At 46.9% G+C, this 21,426-nt stretch overlaps 1 protein-coding gene across 18 annotated transcripts in view; it reads left to right on the plus strand.

Annotated features, from left to right (window-relative positions):
* Positions 1–21,426, plus strand: part of ank1a (ankyrin 1, erythrocytic a) — a 65,859-nt gene that overhangs the window by 42,049 nt on the left and 2,384 nt on the right. For 9 of the 18 annotated variants that reach the window (XM_014161263.2, XM_045703147.1, XM_045703146.1 and 6 more), the window contains 13 exons: positions 3,035–3,131; positions 3,255–3,483; positions 3,604–3,732; positions 4,691–4,810; positions 4,975–5,065; positions 5,317–5,391; positions 5,525–5,656; positions 6,039–6,194; positions 13,449–14,181; positions 14,541–14,913; positions 18,041–18,124; positions 18,629–18,772; positions 20,526–20,634. In XM_014161263.2, coding sequence (XP_014016738.2) covers positions 3,035–3,131; positions 3,255–3,483; positions 3,604–3,732; positions 4,691–4,810; positions 4,975–5,065; positions 5,317–5,391; positions 5,525–5,656; positions 6,039–6,194; positions 13,449–14,181; positions 14,541–14,913; positions 18,041–18,124; positions 18,629–18,772; positions 20,526–20,597 — 2,435 coding nt within the window. In that variant the 3' untranslated portion in view covers positions 20,598–20,634. Of the gene's footprint in view, positions 1–3,034; positions 3,132–3,254; positions 3,484–3,603; positions 3,733–4,690; positions 4,811–4,974; positions 5,066–5,316; positions 5,392–5,524; positions 5,657–6,038; positions 6,195–13,020; positions 13,387–13,448; positions 14,182–14,540; positions 14,914–15,815; positions 16,499–18,040; positions 18,125–18,628; positions 18,773–20,525; positions 20,635–21,426 lie in introns of those variants that run through there. The other 9 variants (XM_045703145.1, XM_045703152.1, XM_045703148.1 and 6 more) reach the window with 8 other exon arrangements.

A 21,426-nucleotide genomic window follows, 5' to 3' on the forward strand; every position in this document is an offset into this window, starting at 1 on the left:
GAGCTGGTGTAACTGAGTCAGGTTTGTAGGCCTCCTTGCTTGCACACGCTTTTTCAGTTCTGCCCACAAATCTTCTATAGGATTGAGGTCAGGGCTTTGTGATGGCCACTCCAATACCTTGACTTTGTTGTCCTTAAGCCATTTTGCCACAACTTTAGAAGTATGCTTGGGGTCATTGTCCATTTGGAGACCCATTTGTGACCAAGCTTTAACTTCCTGACTAATGTCTTGAGATGTTGCTTCAATATATCCACATAATTTTCCTTTCTCGTGATGCCATCTATTTTGTGAAGTGCACCAGTCCCTCCTGCAGCAAAGCACCCCCACAACATGATGCTGCCACCCCCGTGCTTCACGGTTGGGATGGTGTTCTTCGGCTTGCAAGCCTAACCCTTTTCCCTCCAAGCATAACGATGGTCATTATGGCCAAACAGTTCTATTTTTGTTTCATCAGACCAGAGGACATTTCTCCAAAAAGTACGATCTTTGTCCCCATGTGCAGTTGCAAACCGTAGTCTGGCTTTTTTATGGCGGTTTTGGAGCAGTGGCTTCTTCCTTACTGAGCGGCCTTTCAGGATATGTCGATATAGGACTCATTTTACTGTGGATATAGATACTGTTGTACCTGTTTCCTCCAGCATCTTCACAAGGTCCTTTGCTGTTGTTCTGGGATTGATTTGCACCTTTCGCAGCAAAGTACATTCATCTCTAGGGTACAGAATGCGTCTCCTTCCTGAGCAGTATGACGGCTGCGTCGTCCCATGGTGTTAATACTTGCGTACTATTGTTTGTACAGATGAACGTGGTACCTTCAGGCATTTGGAAATTGCTCCCAAGGATGAACCAGACTTGTGGAGGTCTACAAAAAAATTTGAGGTCTTGGCTGATTTCTTTTGATTTTCCCATGATGTCAAGCAAAGAGGCACTGAGTTTGAAGGTAGGCCCTGAAATACATCCACAGGTACACCTCTAATTGACTCAAATGTTGTCAATTAGCCTATCAGATGCTTCTAAAGCCATGACATAATTTTCTGGAATTTTCCAAGCTGTTTAAAGGCACAGTCAACTTAGTGTAGTAAATTTCACTAAAAGTGAAATTCTGTCTGTAAACAATTGTTGGAAAAATTACTTGTGTCATGCACAAAGTAGATGCCCTAACCGACTTGCCAGAACTATAGTTTGTTAACAAGAAATTTGTGGAGTGGTTGAAAAACGAGTTTTAATGACTCCAACCTAAGTATGTAAACTTCCGACTTCAACTGTACGGGCACTTTGCTATATGTCTAGAAAGAAATATTTGTATAATTTAATTATAGGTAATCTTATCTTTCATTCCAGGCTTGATCTGAAAGGACAAAAAAACATTTCAGTTTCTCCTCATCGCTCAGCAACATAATGCCAGGGTGTATCTGGTGGGCTTTCTGGAATAATGAAAAGTGTATAATCGTGGTACAAAAGGGCAATAGAGGATAAAATGAATTTCATTCTCTGTCTCTTCAAGGTCACAGTGGTTAACCTACATAGTCTTTCCTTGTTAAGGTCACACATTTCAGTTGCCCAGGCTCCCCCTATGGAGTGATCCCATTGAAACCTTGCTGGCTATTCTGGCAATTTGCATGCCTGCCATCTCACCACACAGGGTTCCTAGCCCATGTTCCCAGTATAGGCGCAAACTTGTTGTTATGCGGAGTGGAACAGGGGAACCCAAGATCAGACTCAGACGAGGAGACTGGGATGAAGTAACCAAGGTATTTATTGACACACGGGGGAGATGGAGTGCAGGTCAGGGGAAGCTCGGGCGGGTTGGTGGAAACCAGGTGAGGAGGCTAAGGCTGGAGCAAGAGAGTTTGAGACAGGGTAAGCAGGTCCGAAGGGGAATCCAAGGGAGTGGTAGAGTGGGGAATCCAGGACAGAGTAGCAGGATGATGAGACGTGGGACTGGAGACAGGGTCCAGAGTCAGAGCAGGCAGAACTGTAGCGGAGAGGAAAACAGCGTCAGGCAAGGGAAACAGGATAACAGAATCTGAATAGTAACAAACGGCTAGAAACGTAGACTGACTGAGCAGAGATTACAATCTGGCAGCATCTAAGTGGCAGGGCTGAGTATTTGTAGAGGTCTTGATTATGGAACAGGTTGCAGCTGGTGGGGATCTGCTCTGACTCCAGCACACCTGTCTCCGCCCACACAATGACACACACAGAGAGAGGGAGAGGTAGAGAGTACTGGGGGAGTGGTGGCAGGTCAAGGAAACACAGGATGAGAGGTAGAGGGCATTACAGGAGCAGATGTGACACTTGTGAACAAACCTAAACAATGACGTACTGCTCTATTATGGATTTGTTGGTTTTTGAGATACAGTACCTCTTAGGTACAGTACCTCTTAGAACTCCACACTCCTGCTGAATGAGGTTTAGGATGTCAACTTGTGTGTCTAATTTACATGATTGCATGTTTAATATACCTTTTTCTCAACCCAATCTCCAATTTAAACGCCAACCTATTGCGTAACTGCAGTAATAGAATTACGCCAGGGCTTGACGTTTAAAGTACACCAGGTGTTGCCGTATTTTAGCTGTCAGTCAAACTCCTCAAAAGTTAAACTAAAACTTAAGTTTAGGGATTCATTCTGAATGGTGAAGGTTAGCGTTAGGGATAGGGTTAAACTCAAGTTATGTCATTAATTCCGAATGGTTAAGGCTAAGGTTAAGGTTTGGAAAAGGCTTTAAAAAAAGAAATAGTGTCTAGCACTGGGATTAAACACGCAACCTTTGTAGCCGGAGTCTGCCATTTAAATGCCCATCCTCCATCCCCCATCCCTGTCCACAATGCCCTAGCAAGCCGCAAGCCTACTAGCAGGTAATAGGCGCTCATGTTGCCCCTAGTGGAATGTATAGCGTTCACATTTCGCCAGCTCCAAACGTAATATGGTACCTGCAGAATCAGCACCTCCTGGCGTATTCTATAAGAGAATCGGCTGCTTTTTCTCCTCCTTCCTATGTTTTTGTGTAACTGATGTCTCTTCCTTCTCTCCAGGTGGCACAGCCCCAGCTCAGTGGGAGGACATCACTGGTACCACCAAGCTCATATATAGCAAAGACTGTGCCAACTTCACAACCAATGTGTCAGCACGGTAAGTATAGTGTAGCAACTCACTCACTAGCATTCATGTTAATTAGACAAATAAATCCACATCCTGATGAGATCAGTAACTTAAGAGTTGCCATAAGTCCTACACAATGGTGTCTCTTCTCAGGTTCTGGCTGGCTGACTGTCCCAGGACAGCCGAGGCTGTGTCTTTCTCCAACCTCCTGTATCGAGAGCTCTCAGCTGTGCCCTACATGGCCAAGTTTGTGGTGTTTGCCAAGATGAACGAGGTCCGTGAGGGCCGCCTGCGCTGCTACTGCATGACTGATGACAAGATGGACAAAACCCTGGAGCAACACGAGAACTTCAGTGAGGTGGCCCGCAGTCGTGACATCGAGGTCAGTACAGGGAGTCATAATGATGGTTATCATGATTATGACATTGTTTATTAGCTTCAGCTATAGAGGCACTGTAAAGTGAGTGGAGTGAGTGGATCAGTCTGTGTATAACCCTCTCAGGTGATGGAGGGAATGCCGCTGCACCTGGAGTGTTCTGGGAACCTGGTCCCAGTGAGGAAGGCTACCCAGCAGCCTCGCTGTTTTAGCTTCCAGGCCTTCAAAGACAACAGACTCCCCGTCTCAGTCAAGGTGCTTAACCCTCCATCTCTGTGTCTTCATCCCTCTCTCCATTATTCCCTCCCTCTCTGGGACTTCATCCCTCTCTCCATTACTCCCTCCCTCTCTGGAACTTCATCCCTTTCTCCATTACTCCCTCCCTCTCTCGGACTTCATCCCTCTCTCCATTACTCCCTCCCTCTCTGGAACTTCATCCCTCTCTCCATTACTCCCTCCCTCTCTGGGTCTTCATCCCTCACTCTATTACTCCCTCCCTCTCTGGGTCTTCATCCCTCACTCTATTACTCCCTCCCTCTCTGGGTCATCATCCCTCACTCTATTACTCCCTCCCTCTCTGGGTCTTCATCCCTCTCTCCATTACTCCCTCCCTCTCTGGGTCTTCATCCCTCACTCTATTACTCCCTCCCTCTCTGGGTCATCATCCCTCACTCTATTACTCCCTCCCTCTCTGGGTCTTCATCCCTCACTCTATTACTCCCTCCCTCTCTGGGTCTTCATCCCTCTCTCCATTACTCCCTCCCTCTCTGGGTCTTCATCCCTCACTCTATTACTCCCTCCCTCTCTGGGTCATCATCCCTCCCTCTATTACTCCCTCCCTCTCTGGGTATTCATCCCTCTCTCCATTACTCCCTCCCTCCCTCTCTGGGTCTTCATCCCTCACTCTATTACTCCCTCCCTCTCTGGGTCATCATCCCTCACTCTATTACTCCCTCCCTCTCTGGGTCTTCATCCCTCTCTCCATTACTCCCTCCCTCTCTGGGTCTTCATCCCTCTCTCCATTACTCCCTCCCTCTCTGGGTCTTCATCCCTCACTCCATTACTCCCTCCCTCTCTGGGTCTTCATCCCTCACTCCATTACTCCCTCCCTCTCTGGGTCTTCATCCCTCACTCCATTACTCCCTCCCTCTCTGGGTCTCCCTCTCACTCTGAAAATATATCTTGTCTGTTTCTCTCGGTTCTCCTCTCCAAGGTGAGAGACAGTAGCAAGGATCACTCTGGATTCCTGTCCTTCCTACGCAAGTCTACGAAGTACGAAGACAGCCAACATGTGCTGTGCAACCTCAACATTACCATGCCCCCGTGTATCAAGGTAGGCCTCAACAAATAGTTCAAGTATTTGGGGTGCTTTGAAAAGCACTGTACTTTTATTTTAGAATACACACATGCATATTTCATGTTGTGAACTTGTGAGATCTGAGACAAATCTGCTGTGCTGATTTATTCCAGAGGCTTTTGCTTGTATTTGATTGGTAGGCTGCTGGTAGTGAAGACCGGAGGCGAACTCTGACCCCATTAGCCCTGCGAGAGAGATACAGCGCCATGAATGAGCCTGCCATGGGTAAAGGTGCCTGCCATCCCATCCCATCCCTATGATACTCCATACAGACCTCCATTGTCTTCCGACAGGTGGCATCATTCCTACACGACGCTCGACCCTCAATCAGTGCAGACGAGTTAGTCAAGCTACCTGACATAAGACAATGACATACCCCACACCAACACGTTCACATTCCATGTGCCCCTTCATGCAGTAATAATCACAACGGTGCATTAACTTCTCATGTTAAAGTATCAGTTGTGGTCTGGTTTCTGCAGCATCAATGAGTGCCATGGAAAGGACAGAGTTGAAGATGGCTTTGATAGCTGAACAGTTGGGACTGAGCTGGGCTGGTGAGTGAGTGGAATGAGCGTCTGTGTCTTGTGCCTGTGTTGTATCAGTGTTTAATGGCTTGGGGCTGCTTTTCCCTTCCCCCCTGCCTCTGTCTCTCAATGGTCTGTACCTCCTCCACCTTTGTCTCTCCAGAGCTGGCGAGGGAGCTACAGTTCAGTGTAGATGACATTAATAAGATCCGTGTGGAGAATCCTAACTCCCTATTGGAGCAGAGTTCTGCCCTGCTCAACCTATGGGCCACCCGTGAGGGCAAGAGAGCCAAGAGTAAGTACCTGAGATCCCATATATAGGTCAGTGGATCCCTCCTGTGCATCCTCTTGTCCTAAATTCATCATCTCCATTCTCCACTCACCCACCAGTACAGTCTTGCACTGGCTCCTGGATTTGCACGTGAGACTTCTCCAGTCTATGCAGTATCTTATATTAACATTGTGCTAACTCTTTAGTTTTCTGGGACAGACCTGGGTCTGTCAGAGTACTGGTAAACCATTTCCTTATTCTCCTCATAATATCTTCAATTTTCTTGTCTGTTATTTAACTGTCCATTTCCCATTTTCCTGCCTCTCGTCTCTGTTTTCTCTCTCTCTATCCTTCTCTCCTCCGCCTTTCTCTGTCTCCCTTTGTCTCTTGTGGCTCCTATGTGCAGTGGATAGTTTGTATACAGCTCTGAAGAGCATTGACCGGATGGACATAGTGAACATGTTGGAGGGCCAGGGGCCACAGCCTGCAGGGAGGCAGGCCCGGGAGTCAAGCAGACGCAGACACAACGAGAGTGACCACGTCTCCCCCAGCCTGAGCAATGGTAAGGCTTCTCCCCTCCCCATGCAGCCTTCTCCCACACCCAACCCCCATATTCTACCAGTTCTTCTCTCTCCTCTTCCTCTCTACTGCCACCATCATCTTCCTGCCTCAATCCTCAGTCAAGGGCTGTTCTATGCTACTGCCATAAACTTGAGATTTCTACATATGTATAACGCAGCAACCTGGACCAGGGCTCAAGACACTCTGACAACAACTGCCTCTGTGGTGGCACTCTAAAGCCTGACTCAGATACATTCCCTTGTTTCTGGTTGAATACAATTAATCAATGACCTATAGTGCCTTTAATCAGAATCACAACCTTGTCTAGTAGTACCAGCTAGATTTTAGGACTTTAGGATCTCTCCCACTGAAATGGCCCTTGAAACATTTTTCTGGGGGGAGAAACTATTACTGGTATATGGATATAAGAAATATGAACGGAGCGTGCCAACAATAGTATAGATTAAAATAGAGATACTTATTTGATATATTTTAAGATTGCAACTTCAAGAAACATTTGTTTTAATTTGTGTTTGATAAGGTTATTAGCAATAGGAGAGTTGATGATTTAAAAATAAAGAGATAAAATTACCGAAATGCTTAGTGTTAGTTGGTGTGTATGGTGTGTTGGGTGAGTCTCAGATTCTGTTCATGCCAAATGTACATTTTGTTGGATCTTTATTCAGTGCATAAGTTATTACACTGCCTCACTACTGTGTCATATCTGTGTATGTGACAGATTTATGTTATTACATCCTATAAAGTATGATATTGGTTATGAGTGGATTATGTTAATCTTCATCCAACATGATTTAAACCCCAATCTGCCTACATAGGCCAGATAAAGTGCAGGATGTCTTCTGTCTGTAAAAAACTCCTACATCCAGTCTGAAGCTTTTCTTTCAAGCATACTGTAGTTGGCTTTCCTTCCAGTGGTCACTTCTCAAATGTTGACTCCTTTTCCTCATGGTTTATTATTTTACACGAGCATGATATACATCAGATTGACTCCAATTTCATCCCTGGACCAGCATGAGGAAAAACAAACGCACTGGACTGACCATCACTGGAGTGCTGTGGCCTCTCTTCTGGCTCTGCTCTGTGCCCCAGTGTCTCGTGTCATCACTGCAGGTGCCAGTGCCAGGTCCCTTCAGTGAAAACTGGAGCAATGACTGGTGATGTAACTCATGCATAGATATGACCATGAGGGACAAAGGGACAAACAGGAGATGCTCAGTCAGATCACAGCTGCAGTGAATCTGATACCTGACACCTGTCCAGTCTGCCTCCCAAAGCTCTTTCCTTTGATGCTGTCTGTCTGGCTGTGTAACAAGGTGGTCACACTCTCACGGGACAATACCAACCTGACCTCCAGATATGGTATTGTGTGTTTATTACAACAATGATTTTCAAGAGGTCTATGATTTATATGAGTTCAGACTGATGATATGACTGATGTTATGAACAGTTTTGTTCCTGACAAAGAGAGATGTAGATAGATAACACAGTATGTGATATTAGGGGATGGTACAGAATGAGGATTCACTCTCTGGCTCACTGTCAGTCTGGAAGATGATTACTCCCTTGGTGACTATTACAAGTTCCCTAATTAACCTTCACAATCATAGGAATTGAGATATCAATAGATTTTGAAGTAGGAATCTAAACCTGGAGACTGTAACTAAATCCCACATTATACTCTTAACCCAGGCAGACTATCTATATGAAACATGTTGTTTTTCTATACTTTAGACATTGTGTAAAACATTTATTTTTACAGTACCTTCCAGTCTACCTGTCCCTGTCTTTTCCTTTTTTTTGTCACATTGGGCTCTTAGTGATTTTGCCATTCAATTCCCTTTCTTAGCTCTAGTGTTTTGAGTGGTTTGTGTCTGAGACACATAATTTGTGATTCAATAAAAGCGATGTGATCAGTTTAGTAATACCAGAGAGGTTTGGGAGGCTCCTGTAAGGGTAACACATTACTTTCTCTCTGCATGGCTGCGTCGTATGAGTCTCTTCAGACAGGGGGTTGTTCCGTTCGATGTACTGTTTGTTCCTCTGGGATCCCCCTACTTGTTCCCTTTGACTATCTGTCCCCTCTCTCTTTGTGTTTCTCCGGACATGTCATCTGCAGCCCAGCCGCCCTACTCTTCCTCCTTCTCACTCCTCCTCTCCGACCTCTGAACTCATGCCCTCCGACCTCATGTTGACCTCTGGCCCTCACCTTTATTTTGACGACCAGTTGTGCATCATTTTTTATAACTCTTTATTTTTGTACTCTTGAAAATTCCACTTTTTAACCGTCTGCTCTGTGACCAATCCCTCTCACACACTGTGTGCTCAGCACCCGCGGAAGGGGGAGGTGTCCCTCGCTCTGTCACACTCTCTGTCCATCTCTCCCTCTTTCTTCCTTGTCTCCTGTCTCTGTCTGTCTCTCTTTTGCTCTGGGCCTGTCTTTTTTCTGTCTTCCTCTATCTGTCCTCTTCCCTCCTATGTTCCCTATCTGTGTTTTCCTCCCTGCCCTGCCCTGCATGAGGCCCACTCTCGTCTCCCACCTCCGATATGCTTGCATGGAAGCATTGTAATGAGGTTGCAGTTGCAGTGGCCTGTGGGAGACTTAGTCTGGGAGCTGTGCATGCCTCTGCGCCTTGTAGCTGCTTTACTAACAGACTGATATTGCATGGTATGCATGCTGGGCACAGGTGGCACCTTAATTGGGGAGAACGGGCACGTGGTAATGGTTGGAGCAGAATTGGTGGAACGGTATCAAATATATCAAACACATGGTTTCCAGGTGTTTGATGTCATTCCATTTGCTCCGTTCCGGCCATTATTATGAGCCGTTCTCCCCTCAGCAGCCTCCTGTGATGCTGGGGAATGACCCGACTGTTTAGTCTGCCTGTTTAGATCCTCTATAATATTGTATTCCTTGTGGGTGGTAAAAAAAAGAACCTGAACCCTTTTTTAACCATGTATTGTGACTGCTCTGTTCATGTATGAGTGTTGTGAAGTGTTGTTGGTCTGTTGTCTGTATGTATGTGTGGGATTGTCATGTGTCTTTGAGTCACTCCAGAATTAGGGGATGTAGTATCTATGCCTCTTCTCTGTCACACACCTCATATTTGCAGGGAGTGTGTTCATGTGACCCTTCCATTGAATCTCTCTGATCTATGCGCGTTGGTGTGTGTGTGTGTTTCTGTGTGTGTGTTTCTGTGTTTCTGTGTGTGTGTGTGTGTGTGTGTGTGTGTGTGTGTGTGTGTGTGTGTGTGTGTGTGTGTGTGTGTGTGTGTGTGTGTGTGTGTGTGTGTGTGTGTGTGTGTGTGTGTGTGTGTGTGTATGTCTGTGTTTTTATGTGTTTTGTCCAGTGTGTTGTCTTTGTGTATTTCAGTGTGTGCCTTTTTCCTGTCTGTGTGTGACTGTATGTGTTTCACTCTGTATGTGTTTCACTCTGTATGTGTTTCACTCTGTATGTGTTTCACTCTGTATGTGAGCTTCAGCCAGTTTTCTATGTTTACAGTGTGCTGTCTTTTCACCAGGAGGGTCAGGCCACCATGTTCATTCCTTCTCACTAACACACTCCCCTAATCCCCCATCCCCTCCTCCCTCTCTCTGTCACCGTCCAACTGACCATGGGAGTGACACCACCCCCAGACACAAACATAGAGAGAGAGAAGGACTGGCAACCAGACTGGATGGCAACGAGACTGGATGGCAGGCTCACTCACCAACACACAGATTTTAGATTGTCTTTTAGAGGGTCAGAGACACAGACAATCTAAAACCATGTACAGTAGAAACATATTGATCACCAGGAGACAGTATTGTCAGCTACCGTAAGTGTTCAGATTATTCAAGTGCACATTGTTATGATATGAGGGGAAGGTTAGTGGTAGGGCATAGACTAACACACTACCAGGATATACTTCCAAACTCCATCCCCAGGTGGCAGCACCAACTGGGTCAAAGTCTGTTCTGCCAGGAAGCTTTGATATTTCCTCATGTGCGAGCGATCAAGATAATTGTCTGTCCTGGAGAGAGGAGGCCAGAAGCCTCTCAGGCGGCCTTTGTTTGTTTCTTTGTGTTAGTTAACCTCTTCAGTTGGCATGCCTTTTATAGTTTGGTTTTTGTACATGTTTATTTTGTCACCATGAACATATGAATAATCTGCTTGGACTGGCTGACCAAGAGGTCATGACAGAGCTGGCCCTGGACTAGCTATAGATTGTAACACCAGGTAATGTCATTTAACCCGAAGAAATTGATATCCATTATACTGGTAGTTACAGGTTTGCCCATAAAAAATATCACCGGGGATTTTTAAACTAACCTGGTATTGGCGATGCTGCCGTCATTCTCAATTTGCAGAAACAGTCTCATAAAATGTCTGTGTCCAGCTGCAGGGGGTCGTTTGAATTTAGAAAATGCTCCGTTATTAAAATAAATGTTTTGCTCCATGAAGTAATCCAAAATGTGTACACGGCCATCTTGTCTATTTCAAGTCTCCTCTCATTGATTGAGATAAGTGGGTGTCCACCACAATGTGCTGCATGTCATGATGACAGACACCTGTCTCGATCAATGAGAGAAGACTTGAAATAGATTAGATGGCAGCGTACACATTGTTGGATTACTTCATGGAGCAAAACTTTTACTTCTTATAATTAAAGATCATTTTCTAAATTAAAACAGACTCCTTGCAACTGGACACAGACATTTTAGGAGACTCCTGTTTCAACAAATCGAGAACGAAGATAGTATCGCCAATACCAGGCTAGTTGAAAAATCGCTGACAACGTTTTGTATAGGCAAACCTGCAACTCCCAGTATAACGGATACCAACAATTTGTTGTTAGATCACATTATCTGTAGTTACAATCTGTAGTACTGGACCGAAGGTAAGGTGGCTGTCTCCCTGGGCACATGTACATACAATCGTCCTCATACACTGATTTCTCACATTGATGCACATCTTAAATCAGGTTACAGACCAGTTAACTAAGACTAAGTCCCCTAAAATTAGCAAGTGCAACAATATTAGCAGGCTAGTTATTGGTTCCATAACAACATACACAACCTCAAAAGATGGTATTACAAACATACAGTATACTGTGATATTTATATGGCATGAATCATCCTCACCCCACTGGCTATAGAGTAATGTATATAGGAAAGTTTATCAGCTGGAAGTCTTAAAGGTTGTGGAAATGTTAAGAGAATTCTATAGTACAGGGGTTATGTATATCTTATTGAAGGATGCTTGGTATGTGAATAACTGATATAGAGAAATGTGTTGAACTTGTGACCCACATGTAAACAGCCTCCCCGGTCGTATGGGAGGTCTTCAGAGAGGTTCTGCTGTCTTGTAACTCAGAGAGATGAGAGGTCCAGGTCAGCTGGTGTCCCTTATACCTACTGCACATTCAACGTAACTCACCGCCAACAATGAATCATGTTGCACCTCTCTCTCACGCATGCATACACACAAACACACACACATAGTGTTCTTACGCTTGCACACACACACACAAATACACACACACACACACACACACTACTGCCTCCTCCACTCCCTCCTCACAGCTCTTGTCTTCTCCACCTCGTGCTAAATCTAGTCTCTTCTCTCGGTTAATGCCAGTATGTAATCAATTCCATTTCTACCACTGGTCAGTCAGAATTAAATGGCGCAATATACATATCCATTCATCACTGGGTTTATTTGTCTGATTCAAAATATCTTTATGTTCCTCATGGTCATCTCAGTTGTAGAGAAGTACAGTAGCTACTGTTGCACAATAGTATTTATTTTTAGATTTGTATCTATAGCCATCCTTAGTTAGTTGCACTGAAAGGACAACTTTTCCTCAACTGCAGTACCGCTGTATCTGTCGAGGCCTGATGGTTGTTCAACTAATCAAAACGTTTCTTTGGTCTTCCTGACCTTGAATTTGACATTTAATTTACTTGGCTATTTCTCTCAGGTCATTTCTCATACAGTAGATATTTAGTTCACTCCCACTGAAATGTGAGCTAGCGTGAGAGTTGAAAGAGAGCAGACAGAAAGCAGCTTTGGCACCGTTCTCTTGTTCAGAGGCTGTCCACGGAAGAGAACATACCATGCTTAATGCACCACACCACTGCATGTTCAAAACTTAAACCACTCTTCATGATACCAGACAAGAAATGTCTATTCTCAACTAGAGGTGTTGTTGGAGTGACTTGAGTCAAAGGTTCATCAGTCATCATGCGTAGCAAATTCTCAACGTTAGATTCCCTGTTGATATAAAATGGGGTTTGGGGCAGCTATGCTTGCTGTGAGCTATAATAAATGAAACTGTATATAAACATGTATGTGTGGTGTGAGTGCGTGTATGTGTGTAGTGTGTACCTGTATGTGGTTGTGTTTTTTTGTTTTCTAAGGTTTGTACTGTATTGTCTGTTGTGGTGGGTGGATAGGTGAGAGTGTGTGTTTGTGCGTTTGTTGAAGAACAAGATTGCTTGCAAGCATGCTGTTCAGCCTGACTAGAATATTTAACTTGCCTGGTTTGTATGGGTGTGTGTGTGTGTGTGTGTGTGTGTGTGTGTGTGTGTGTGTGTGTGTGTGTGTGTGTGTGTGTGTGTGTGTGTGTGTGTGTGTGTGTGTGTGTGTGTGTGTGTGTGTGTGTGTGTGTGTGTGTGTGTGTGTGTGTGTGTAAGCCTTTGTGTGTATGGCTGTGTGTATGGCATGTGTATGTGTGTATAAGTGTGTGTCCCAGGCGGACAGGTGTGTGTCCCAGCCCCAGGTTGGTTCGGGGCAGAGGCAGTAACTCCTGTCCCTCTACCTGCAGGTGGCAGACAGCGGAGCAGCACCAGTCACCAGCGGGCCTCTCTCTCTTGGTCTGTCTCTCTGCCTGGCCCTGGCTCTGGCCCTGGCTCTGGCCCTGGCTCTGGCTGTGTGTCTGCTGCTGCCTCCACTGCTGCTCTCACTGTCAGTGCTGGCTGATCTGGCTTGTTAACCCCCCCAGAAGCCCCCCTTGCTCCCTTGCCCCCATCTCCTTGCACCTCTTCTTGAGATCCCACTGTCTGGCCCCTTCCTCTCCCCCTCTCCCTCCGTGCCCCCTGGGCTCCCCCTCTGCCACCTCCCCTGGCTGCCCTGCTCCTGGGCAGGGGCACATCCCCCCCTGGGGTCCCTCCCGGTGTTGGTGGGGCGAGGTGGGGGCGAGGTGAGGTAAGGCGGGGGGCCCGTGTCAGTGTGCCTCTCTCTGTGTCGCTCCAGGTTACGGGCTGATGCAGGAGGAGCTGCTCTCCCCTCCCTCCATGCAGTACAGCCTGCCCTCCCCGTTGGGCAACGAGCCCTACTGGCAGGAAGTCTCCAGTCTGGAGTGTGCTCCAATGGCCACCACTGAGGAGGACACGCTCATGGAGATATCCGATGTGCAGGTGTGGCCCTCTGGCAACAGCCCCTCCCTAGTGGCCGTGGAGGACTCCTCGCTGGAGTGCAGCAATGCCGACGACTCGGAGGGGCTGCTGGGGCTGCCGTATGGGAGCCTGGGCCGGCCGGGCAGTGGGGCCAGCGGTGGGGGCGGGGGGCTGAGTGGATCTATGGAGCTGGTGGAGGACAACTCAGAGATGGGGGCTGTTGAATCATTCAGCACCGCCACACATGCCACCCCTGCCTCGTTCAGCACCGCCACACCTGCCACCCCTGCCTCATTCAGCACCGCCACCCCTGCCACACCTTCTTCGTTCGGAGGCACCATCGCCGCCGCGGTCAACAGCATTAATGGGCTGGACAAAGGTCAAGTGTCAAATGTCGTGACGTCGGAGGCAGCAGCGGTCGGAGGCAACATGACGGGTGGAGATGGAGCTGGAGGAGGAGGAGGAGGAGGAGGAGGAGGGACAGGCTCAGAGGAAGGGCTTTCTCTTGTTGCAGGACAACAGCAGCGGGTGTACGCTCGGCTGAGCGAGTCGCCCGGTCTGAGCCGCGTGGCAGATCGTAATGGAGACAGGTGAGTGTGTCCTCAGACCTCAGTCAGTCAGTCTGCAGCTCAGCTGGACACAGCACTGGCCAGACAGGGGGTGATCCAGAGTACAGACATTCACCTCTGAGACAACTGACTGAGCCTCAGGACAGGTCAATGTTGCTGTGTTTCCTAACCTAATAGTACAATATTTAGTTCTGGTAAAAGAGTGTTCTATGAAGGAATATTAGTCAGCTTATGTTTGACACACATTTGATACACATTGGCCTTTTTCTCCTCCTTTGACCCTTTGTCTCTTCTACTCTCACTTCTCCTTTCTCTCCTCCTCTCACTTGTCCTCTCTCCATCTCTCTCCTCCTATTCTCACTCATCCTCTGCCTCCTTAGGTCCAGTGGTGGCAGTGGTGGTAGTGGAGGCAGCGGTGGAGGTGGAGGCTCTTTCCTGTCCTACCTGCAGGAGCAGTCGGGTCCAGGCTGGCAACCTGTCACGGACCACACTCAGGCCTGGGTGGGCTCGCAGACAGCCAAACCCAGGCAGGCCATGGACTCTATGATGTCATCAGTACGCGCCGCCATGGACGTGGACCCCAGCCAGTCACGCGTGTCCCAGGAGGCCTTGCTTCAGCCAGTGCGGGACATGGGGCACACGGAGATCCTGCGTGGGCACTTCAGGGGCACCCAGCCATTTGAGAAGGGCCTGGGGTTCCCTCACAGGGTGCCAGAGCTGCGGACCTGGGACGAAGTACGCCTGAGGGGGCAGGTGAGTGGGAAACCCATGCTATTGTCTTAGCTATCACATGTTATATGACGCTTAAATGAAGTACAATAACTCTGGCCCAAGTATGCATAGGTAAGTTTTGACATATCCTTGAGATGGTAAGTAAACTTTGATTAAAGGCAGCTATAATACATTAGGTATGGACAGGACTGTAAATGATCCAGCTCATCATGTAAAAACTGTGTTAATGCTGTAGGAGTTGTCTGATCAGAGTCCAAAACCAGTGGCAGTAGGCTATGACTGAATTCCATTATTTATGGTACTGTAATCCCACACCCATATAAACACACACACACAGAAGGCCCAAGAAGGGCAGGAACAGCCTGTCAAGCCAAATATAGCAGCCCCTGTCACTGGATCCCCAATCCCACCCCATCACACGTGTCATCTACTGTAGTATACTGGCACTGCATCAGACCAATCAGAGCACCCTAAAGGACATGTCAACTTTACCACGCTGTGAGAGGGCAAAGAGGGACTTTTGCTGTTTGAGTCTCTGTGGGCTATCCCTGGTACAGTTACCACAGATAACATTGTTTCCCATGGAGAACCAGTGGCAGGAAATGGTCTTGCTGTAGGCTATCTGCATCTTACTGTACTGTGTAAGTGAAATTGATCCCAAACCATGACAGAATAATAACGTATGTATGTGTGGTGGAATATATACCTACATGCCATGAGAAGTAATAATGTAAGTTGTGTGTACCAGAGGGAGAATAGTTTGAGTTCCTGAGGGAGGCCTGAAGGTCGGGGTGCAAGTGTCTCAGTGTTCTTCCCTCTCAGCCACTCAGCCTCTCAGACTTACAGAGCAGAGCAGAGCACCTCTCTAGAACAGCCAGAGGTATTTAAAGACTACGGATCATATGGCTGGGAGAGAGCAGAGGGGTGAAGGGTGAGAGGGTTTGGTTTGCACAGACGAGGGGAGAGAGAGAGGGTGAACGAAAGAGAGGGAGAGGAAATAGGAGCCTCCCAAGGTTGCAGCCGCCTGGATCTGATGGCATGGGTCAGCCATTCCTACTGACCAGCTGACAGACTGAGAGAGCAAGGGAGAAGGAGCCAGAGAAAGAGGGAACAGGGTCTGGTGGAGTAGAGCTGAAGAAGGGACACAAACAGAGGGAGAGATAGAAGGAGACGACGCCAGCCCTGTTGAAAGAAGTGAAGGCCCGAGGGTGCAGCTGTTGCTCCAGACTGACCTAGAGAAGTATCGGTGGAGAGTCGACGAGAGCCTGCACAGGCCTGTGTGTGTTAGTGTGTGTTGTGGGTGTGTGAGAGTGGGTGTGTAGTGTGCTCCACTGGATCGCTTGGTTGGACACACTCTGCCCAGAGGTAGAAGCTTGGAGGGGCAGTGATGTGGGCCATGGTAACTGAGCTGCTCTTCAGCTTTGTGCTGCTGGCCTTCCTGGTGATAAGCTGTCAGAATGTGATCCATATAGCCAGCGGCTCCCTGCGCTCTGTGCTCTCCTACGTGCATGCTGCGCTGGACCGCGAGCTGGGTGAGGCTGAGGGCGTGGCCGACGAGGAGGAGAACGTCACCACCCGTGTGGTCCGCCGCAGGGTCATCCTCCAGGTACCCCACAGAGAGGGGTGGGGAAGGAAAGGATGAGAGAATTGACTAGCAATGGAAAATCATCAAAAGAAAGCGTGGTGGAAACAAACTGTGTGTGTGTGTGTGTGTGTGTGTGTGTGTGTGTGTGTGTGTGTGTGTGTGTGTGTGTGTGTGTGTGTGTGTGTGTGTGTGTGTGTGTGTGTGTGTGTGTGAGTGTGAAGCTCCGAGGTAATTGTGAAGCTCCGAGGTAATTTAAGGTTTGGCTGCGACAGAGGGAAATGTTGGTCAGGGGCGAGTGGAGAGACATACCTCTCTCTGTTTGTTTACCACATTAACTTCTGACAATGCAATTTCTCCGCTGTAATGGGTTCAGTGAGCAAAGATTGTGTTAATAAAACAGTCATTAATTTATATTGTAGAATTTAATTATACAGGATACATGATAGGAGTAGTTTGCACAACTTTTGTTTTTCAGTATTTTCAAGGAACATCTCTCTGGATAGTATTGTTCATATAGTAGTAACAGAGGGAGGTAAGAAGAAAACTAGGGATGTTCAAACAAACCATAGGCCTACAGTTGAGACCCACTTATACAGGCCTTATACGTGCTGTTGTGGCTGTGAATGGTTTTAACCTGTGTGGTCTAACTGTTAGTGTTTAAACCTATGAGCTCAGCTCAGTCTCGAAACTCACTGTAATAAGGACTAGGGCTGTATTTTTTCCATGACAAAAATGAAAGCTCGAAGCAGACCAAACTCTTTGGTCCGTTAAAAACCTGCTGTATGTAAAATATTGTGTGCTAAAGCTTGGAAAATAATGAAATGTGACTCTGGATCACATCATAATGATGTTTGTTTCCAACATTAGGGCTGTTTTCCTAAAGAAGTTACATCTACTTCGTGATTTGTTCCCTTGTCACAATACTAACGAGTATCGTGATACTGGCATCGTCCCGGCCCTAATAAGGAGTGTAGTCCTCTACCACCCCCATTATCATATTCTCCTCCTCCTCTAAACCTCTAACTCTGTTCATTCCTGCCTCTATGGATTGTGGGGGAGAGGGCAGCTTTTCCCATAACCATATAGCTAGCTGTCTAGCTCTGTCTAGCTAGTTAAACTGTGGGACCTTAAGATTATAAATAGCTGTGCTGGCGCCTCCCATGTTATTAGGGAGTAATAGCTGTATTATCATGAACCTCATCCACTGTGATTGTATTAGTGCTAACACCACAGCAGTGCCATTAGTGATCCCCTGATCTTTACTGTATATCTCTCTGTTGTTTCTCTCTCTGTCTCCGGGGGTTGGGGTTGGTGACAACGGCTAAATGATGAGACTCTCTCTCTGGGGGGCTATTTTAAAGTGCTCTAGATTCCAGGAAACGTTTCTTTCTGTTTGACTCGTGGTTTTCTCTCTGAGTCAGACTCCTTACTGTATAAGTGTGTGCTGTTGATTCATTTGCCATGAATCTATGAGCAGGTGTGTGATGTGGGACGATATACCATGTGTACTACAGTATGACAGTATTGTTTTGCGATGTTCAGTACATGTTGTCTGTCCTGTAGGGTGATGAGGCCAAGGATCTCCCAGGGGAACAAGTGAGCGAGGAGCAGTTCACAGACGAGCACGGAAACATTGTCACCAAGAAGGTCAGATATGTATTCCAGCATGCCTCTCTCTACTCTACAGCCCTGCGCTGTGACCCATCTACCAGTCCCCCCTGTTACTATTCACCTTCAACTCACCACACTCATCCTCATAGAAATGATTATCACATTGATAATCAAGAACCATCACATTCATCAGCATGCCTTGACTTATTCCCATGTCATGATTCTGTAATCGCGGCATGGGAAAATGGCGTGTCACAGTCATGTGTAGTTACTGTATGAAAGGTTGTGGGTCACAGCTATAATGAGGATGATACATATAACCAGGACAGTGTTTTCTAATGAACATTAAGGTCCTTTACTGTGAGTGAGAGGTACACAGAGAACTCAATATAGTGAGTTTACGTGTAGGTTCAACCTCATTCAATCTTTCCTTCCTTCCCCGCATTTCTCTCATTCTACCTCTCTCTTTACCTGTCTTTCCCACCACCCTCTATCATCCTGCTCTGTATCCCTCCCCTGGTGTGTGTGTGTGTGGTGTAGATTGTGCGGAAAGTGGTGCACAGGGGGAAGGGCTCGGGTGATGAGGGGTGTCAGGAGCGGTCAGTGGGCGTGGAGGGCTCTCTGCAGGATGAGCTGGAGGCTGAAGCGGAGCAGTTCATGAACTACGCCGTCCTGAGCAGCAAGGTGGGCCACTGACCTGCATCAGCCAGGCCACACTCACCTGGGCTACTGTACTGCTGAGACTCTAAACAAACTCAGTCATCTGACATAGGAAGAGCATTGATTCACAAAGTGGACTCAAACTAAAGGGACCCATGTATACTGCCTTGAATGTATATAGGGACTCAATGCAGCAATCAACCACTACAGAAGATGACTAGGGTGTAGCTGGGAACTAGGAACTCTTTACTGTGCTGGGATATATAGATTCCTCTGCTAGTCCAAACTAGAGCATCGTGGGCTAAACCTGCATGGCCTGTGGTGTGTGAATGAGGTATGTGTGTTTGTAATTTAGATCGACCTGTGTTAACATTCCCCAACCCCCTTAGCTACAAACAAACGGAAGAAAAAAAGATTGCTTGTGTGAGTGTTGCCCTCTTGGCTTCCCCTTGCTGTAGTGTACTATCCTCTTAGCTTCCCCTTGCTATAGTGTACTAGCCTCTTGGATTCTCCTTGCTTTAGTGTACTATCCATCCACCTTGCAAGTCTCACTCATCCGTGCTTCATTTCCCCATCATGTCCTGACCTGCATGTAGGACCAACCAAATAATCCACAACTGCATTTTGCTCTGATAGCTTGCACTGTCTCTCTGCGTTGGCTGAAACAACAAACTAACACTTCCAGGTTTCCTAACAGCAGTCATGGATATCTGCTTTGTGTCTCCAGTCAGTACATAGATAAATGTCTCTTTCTCTCCAGTTGATATGAATGGCTGGCTGTTGGTTGGTTCCTATTGCTGTGCTAATGTAATGAGGTCCATTCTTTCCCCTTCAGTAACCCACATAGACAATCAGTCAATCTGTCTTCTCTACCTCCATCCATTCAAAGTCTCTGGTCCATTAACTGACTGTGTGCTGTATCACTCCAACCTGCAGTACTCTCTATTCCATGTCAATGTTTCTGATGCTTCTCCCTTTTCTCTTTTCCTGTCTGTCTTTCCCAACCCCCACCCCAACTCTCTTGGCTTGGCTGTCTTTCCATCATTGAATTCTCTCCACTCCTCTCCTTTTGTTGTCTTCCCCTCATCTCTCTCTTCGCTCCTTACCTCAATATTCACTTTTAACCTCTTCTCCTCTCCATCGTCTCTTCATACACCTCTTCACCACGTCCTGTTTCACTTCTCACACACTGTTCCACTATTCCCTCCTATCTCTCCCTATGTCCTGATTCCCTCCTCTATCTCTCCCTATGTCCTGATTTCCTCTTCTATCTCCTGATTCCCTCCTCTATCTTTCCCTCCTCTATCTTTCCCTATCTCCTGATTCCCTCCTCTATCTCTCCCTATGTCCTGATTCCCTCCTCTATCTCTCCCTATGTCCTGATTCCCTCCTCTATCTCTCCCTATGTCCTGATTCCCTCCTCTATCTCTCCCTATCTCCTGATTCCCTCCTCTATCTTTCCCTCCTCTATCTCTCCCTATTTCCTGATTCCCTCCTCTATCTCTCCCTATGTCCTGATTCCCTCCTCTATCTCTCCCTATTTCCTGATTCCCTCCTCTATCTCTCCCTATTTCCTGATTCCCTCTCGCTCCTCTCCATCTTTTTGTTCTCCCACTAATTCCCCCTAACTTTTACTTCCACCTTTCCATCCTACTCTCACCCTCCTCTTCCCATCTTCCTCTCCTCCGCTTCTCCACCCCTTCTCTGGCCCTCTCCTATCCTCCTCCTCTGCCCCTGGCTCTCTCCCTCCACCCTCTCCCACCACCCCCCGATGTAGCCGGATATTGTGGATGTGAAGAAGGGTGCTCAGATAGTGAAATGTGCCAGTCTGCGGAGAGTAAAGCAGTGAGGCATGCAGACAGTGGCAGAGTGAAGCGTCCCCGCAGGTACGGGACCGACTGACCCAATGAGACACCTCTCACCTGGGTTAGGGCTCCTCCATTTAATCCTGCTTCTCTGTCTGGATTAAATAGACCTGATAATGTTGTTACATTAATTCAGTATTACTTTTAGTACTGCAGTGCAGAGTGACATTTGATGTGGATTAGCTTTGAACTAATACAGTATCATTTGCATTCGATGCCACTACTGTGCATTATTATATTGCAGTATGACTGTGGGGTGGTATTCATTTAGTAGATTCACATTTAATGTTGACTATACATTTGTGCTGGCAACAGAGGTACAAGTCCCAACTCAGCCTTTCCTGCCTTTGGCCTTGAACTTTCCTCCCTTTGTCTCTTAATTGCCCATCTCCCCCTGTCTACAGTACTTCCAAATATTCTATCAGAAAGTAACATACATCAGATACATCAGTACATATAGAACTTTATAAGATATTATATTAGTGTGTAGAGTTTTGTTGTAGATGAGTATCGGTGTGTCATATACAGTTGGATCATGGATGTACAGCACATTTGTTGTCCTAATGTCTTCGGAGAGACTAAACTACAGCTGAATCTGTGGTCAGTGTGTGTAGACTGTTAGAGTGGGTATTCAGCAGGGTGTGAAGGGTCAGGTCAGTGTGTGTAGACTGTTAGAGTGGGTATTCAGCAGGGTGTGAAGGGTCAGGTCAGTGTGTGTAGACTGTGTTAGAGTGGGTATTCAGCAGGGTGTGAAGGGTCAGGTCAGTGTGTGTAGACTGTGTTAGAGTGGGTATTCAGCAGGGTGTGAAGGGT

This window comes from Salmo salar, chromosome ssa20, assembly GCF_905237065.1.
Source record: "Salmo salar chromosome ssa20, Ssal_v3.1, whole genome shotgun sequence".
NCBI lineage: Eukaryota > Metazoa > Chordata > Actinopteri > Salmoniformes > Salmonidae > Salmo > Salmo salar.